This window comes from Selaginella moellendorffii, unplaced genomic scaffold, assembly GCF_000143415.4.
Source record: "Selaginella moellendorffii unplaced genomic scaffold, v1.0 SELMOscaffold_185, whole genome shotgun sequence".
Classification (NCBI taxonomy): Eukaryota; Viridiplantae; Streptophyta; class Lycopodiopsida; order Selaginellales; family Selaginellaceae; genus Selaginella; species Selaginella moellendorffii.
In genome coordinates, this window is record NW_003314445.1 from 74,076 (window position 1) to 78,206 (window position 4,131).

Here is a 4,131-nt window from a genome sequence, read left to right on the forward strand (position 1 = left end):
TTCCCTGTATCGACAATAGAATCCCTGAACCAGAACATGGCTTTTGGACACTGGAAACCCAAGCCTGGAGCAAATAACTCAGCAATCACTAGAACTGCCACAATTGACAAGAACTCCATGATAATCAACTGTTGAGCAAGCACTTGATGTCGCTGATCGTTTCTAGAGCTGCAGAAACGATGTGATCGTTGTCTTAAAACTCAAAGATGATCTCCAAATAAGTCTCTTTATTGCCACACCTTGGTATACATGCTCTATCCCCCTCTCTCGCTAAGTCTTCTTGTCCTTCATGTTCTAGAAGGGAAACTTGACCAAGGAACAGCTTTAAGGAGGTTGAACTAATTAGTTGATTAATAATTACTTTTTAAAACATTTGTTTAAGCATATACGGTTCTGTGCGTGTGTCTCGCTGCCCTTGCCACACTCCTGACCTCCATTGATGGCTCGAATTGTAGCTCCAAATCCTTGGTTCTGTGTTATTGCGGTGTGGCAATTCATCCAAAACCACACTGATGACCTCCATGAAAGGACGCCATTCTGAGCAACCTGGTCTAGATTTTGGAGGAGGTTCATGTTGAAAGCCTTTCCAGAAGGATCGTAATTGTAATTCCTGTATATATATACTCTTTAAATTTTGAATATAACATTTCCAACTTACCAGGTGAGCTGCAAAGTTCCTCTTCCGTAGTATGAGATTAATGGATAAATGCTATGTGAGTTTACTTCCAGCTTCCTGCTTCACATTTGCAAAGTAGGCAGCCAATTCCCTCTTTTGAACATCAAGACTCCCCGATAATATCATACTGAGACAGTATTTTGCTTAGCTATTTTAAGTCGTTTTTTTAACGAAATTCCCCCGCAGGTTAATTTATCACACTCGCCATGCTAAACAAGTAGCAACTTGGATATCGAGAGTGGGATGGAACCGATGGTGGCAAGAAAGCAAGTACTTAGAGTTTCCGTTTAAAACGAACGAGAAGAATGTGAGTAGACTTGGCTAGGGTTTAGGTCTGCGCTGACCTCTCTCCCTCACATGTCTCATGTGGTAATATCAGCAATGCTTTTTAGATACCAAAATTGTTTTCATCTTACAACTTTACCCATTTTATAAGTAGACTGATAGGCAAGATATTATTATCGGTTTTATTATACATGACTTTTCAGCATTCTCCTCTAGTAATTCTTGCTATTGTAAAGATTGCAATCATCAACAACCAGATTTATTATTTGTTTTTATTAATACATACTCAGTCGTTAATTACTTATTCATTACTTTTAAAAACATTTGATTAAGCACAGCCAAGGTTCCCACCTGGTGAAACACCCAACTGTGAGCAAAATTCCTTGTAATAATTGATGCGGTTCTGTGCGGGTTGTGTCTCACTGCCCTTGCCACACTCCTGACCTCCATTGATGGCTCGAATTGTAGCTCCAAATCCTTGGTTCTGTGTTATTGCGGTGTGGCAATTCGAATTTTGCATCCAAAACCACACTGATGACCTCTACGAAAGGACGCCATTCTGAGCAACCTGGTCTGGATTTTGGAGGAGGTTCATGTTGAAAGCCTTTCCAGCAGCATTGTAATTGTAATTCCTGTATATATACAATTTAAATTTTGAATTTAACATTTTCAGCTTACCAGGTGAGCTGCAAAGGTCCTCTTCCATAGTAAGCCTTTGTACCTGCAGGACATGGGATCCCACGACTAGTGTCACAATAGACGTTGTTTCGGTTGATCTCTCGAATGTATTGCAGTGCTACAGCCAAGCAACCATATACAAACTTCAAGACATTAGTGAGATTAATGGATAAATGCTATCCGAGTTTACTTCCAGTCTCCTGCTTCACATTTGCAAAGTAGGCCGCCAGTTCCCTCTTTTGAACATCAAGACTCCCTGTGCTTCCAAATGTGGGATAGTATTTTGTTGCCGCAATGAAATCGTTGTATGTGTAGAAAGGATTCGCGATGTTGGATGGGAAGAACTTCCTAAACACAGACACAGTTATAATACTAGAGGGAGATGCCAGTGTAGAGAACGGAGAAAATCCTAAAAGGCATAGCATAAACATTATCATGACTAATGCCATGGAACTTAAATTGATAGTGTGAGCACTCGTGGTTGTGCAATGGAATTTTGGGGCTGTTTTTATAGCCTTGAGGAGTGGGATTGCGATTTATATTGACTTCATAGTCTTGAAGTGCCGTGTAGATATTAACTTCTCCCCTTGGTCGAAGCACGCTAAGAAGATCTCTTTGTGTTTGCTTGTAATACAGGTGACCAAACTTTGAAGGACTTTGACCTTGACTTTGACTTTGACTTTGACCTTGACTTTGCTTGTAAAACACTTTGAAGGACTTTGACCTTGACTTTGACCTTGACTTTGCTTGTAATACAGGTGACTGCGAAGAGGAAGCGTCCTACACACAGCTCGGCGGTGTTCCATGCGGTAATCTCAGCAATGCTCCGGGGCTGTGAGAGCTTGATTTGGCTTGTTGGGAAGCGGCAGCGCAATGTGTCACTCCCGGCTCGGGTGAGTGATCGAGCTTCTATTTCTTGGGTGGATCTGTGATCGTTTTCCTGCAGGAAGAGTTGGAGTGCGGTGATGTTTCGCTGGAAATAAAAGGAGGCCTGAGCTTAGCTTGTTGTGACTGGGTGGAATGCCCTGTGTGTGGGAAGCAAATACGCGGGAATGAACTTCTCGTCAACTGCAATCTTGGTTTGGATTTTGCTCTGTTTTGATTCAAGCACGCTGATCGATGGTGTCTCTTGTCCAGATACTTGCCTGCAAAGTGGGAAGAAAAATAAGAACAATGTCCAGCATACACTCTTTCACTTCAACTTGTCGAAAAAGATAGAGTGCGAGGAAAGCGGAAACTGCGTACTAGAAATCCAGCAGTCTCCTCCGCTCGAGACTGGGGTCGACTGTAACACGGCGGCAGGGTCTCCAAAACCAGAAGTTTCTTCTACTCTTGAATGCTTTGAGGAGCCCGACGTGGCCAACAGCGTCCTTCCGGCAGAGCGTTATTGTCTCCTCTCATGGAAAAAGGCGTGGTAGACGTTCAGGTAATTAATCTCTGGGGCGTTTTCCAATTGTTCACAAAGCGTTCAGGGATATGTCTCCGAGAGTACATCGGAAGCTGCACGCCTCAAGCTTGATTTGCGTGAGATCCAGAGTCGGACTATTGGAAGTCTCTCCGGCATAGTATTGAAGTGCCAGGTCCTCCACACTGCATTTTTGCCCATCGTAGCCATAAAATCTGCTCTTCATTCCATTGGCATTGTTTAGCGGCCTTCCCATAATCGTCACCTTCAGAAACAGAGTTGTAGCTGAAGGCCAAATATCTGGAAGACACAGTACGTACCACCTTGTGTTTTTTCTTTAAAAGCGCTGCATATGGAGGTACTGTCCACCTTCTATTTCCTAGTCAGAGAACCCTCCGTTGCAAAGCGATACGATCCCCTCCTCGGACGTTGAAATCGTTTAATCCGTTTTCTGCAACGAGCAGGCTCTCTTCTAAACGAGAATTCTGAGAGACTTCCAATAGTCCGACTCTGGATCTCACGCAAATCAAGCTTGAGGCGTGCAGCTTCCGATGTACTCTCGGAGACATATCCCTGAAAGCTTTGTGAACAATTGAAAAACGCCCCAAAGATTATTACCTGAACGTCTACCACGCCTTTGTCCATGAGAGGAGACAAATAACGCAAAAGCTCTTTTGGAATATGTCCCAGCGAAAGCCCATCCGCCGTAAGCACCTGGCGCAATGTTGTTGTCAGCCATGAAACACGTCCATTCAGTCAAGTTTACCTTCACAGCGTATGTATCCATGGGATTTTCTGGTTCCCTTACCAGGTGAACTCGCATCCCAGCTTGGCACTCGACGTCTCTGTGGCACTTGCGGCCAGCAATCCTTGCCTCCAGGCAACCATTGTAAAGATCTCTAGTTTCACTGTTGAGCTCTGCCGGAAGGACGCTGTTGGCCACGTCGGGCTCCTCAAAGCTTTCAAAAGTAGAAGAAACTTCCGGTTTTGGAGACCCTGCCGCCGGGTTACAGTCGACCCCAGTCTCGAGCGGAGGAGACTTCTGGATTTAAAGTACGCAGTGTCCGCTTTCCTCGTACTCTATCTT

At 44.2% G+C, this 4,131-nt stretch overlaps 1 protein-coding gene and 1 pseudogene across 1 annotated transcript in view; both read right to left on the minus strand.

Moving 5' to 3' along the window:
- Positions 1-1,289: 1,289 nt before the first annotated feature.
- LOC9637529 lies at positions 1,290-2,076 on the minus strand (annotated as a pseudogene).
- Positions 2,077-3,251: 1,175 nt separating this feature from the next.
- The window catches only part of LOC9637531 (fanconi-associated nuclease 1 homolog), a 1,230-nt gene continuing 350 nt past the window's right edge, over positions 3,252-4,131 (minus strand). The window contains exons 2-5 of the mRNA XM_024667683.1: positions 3,811-4,086; positions 3,663-3,758; positions 3,365-3,617; positions 3,252-3,309 (exon numbers count right to left, since the gene is read on the minus strand). Of these exons, the coding sequence (XP_024523451.1) occupies positions 3,417-3,617; positions 3,663-3,758; positions 3,811-4,086 (573 nt within the window). The 3' untranslated portion in view covers positions 3,252-3,309; positions 3,365-3,416. The remainder of the gene's footprint in view (positions 3,310-3,364; positions 3,618-3,662; positions 3,759-3,810; positions 4,087-4,131) is intronic.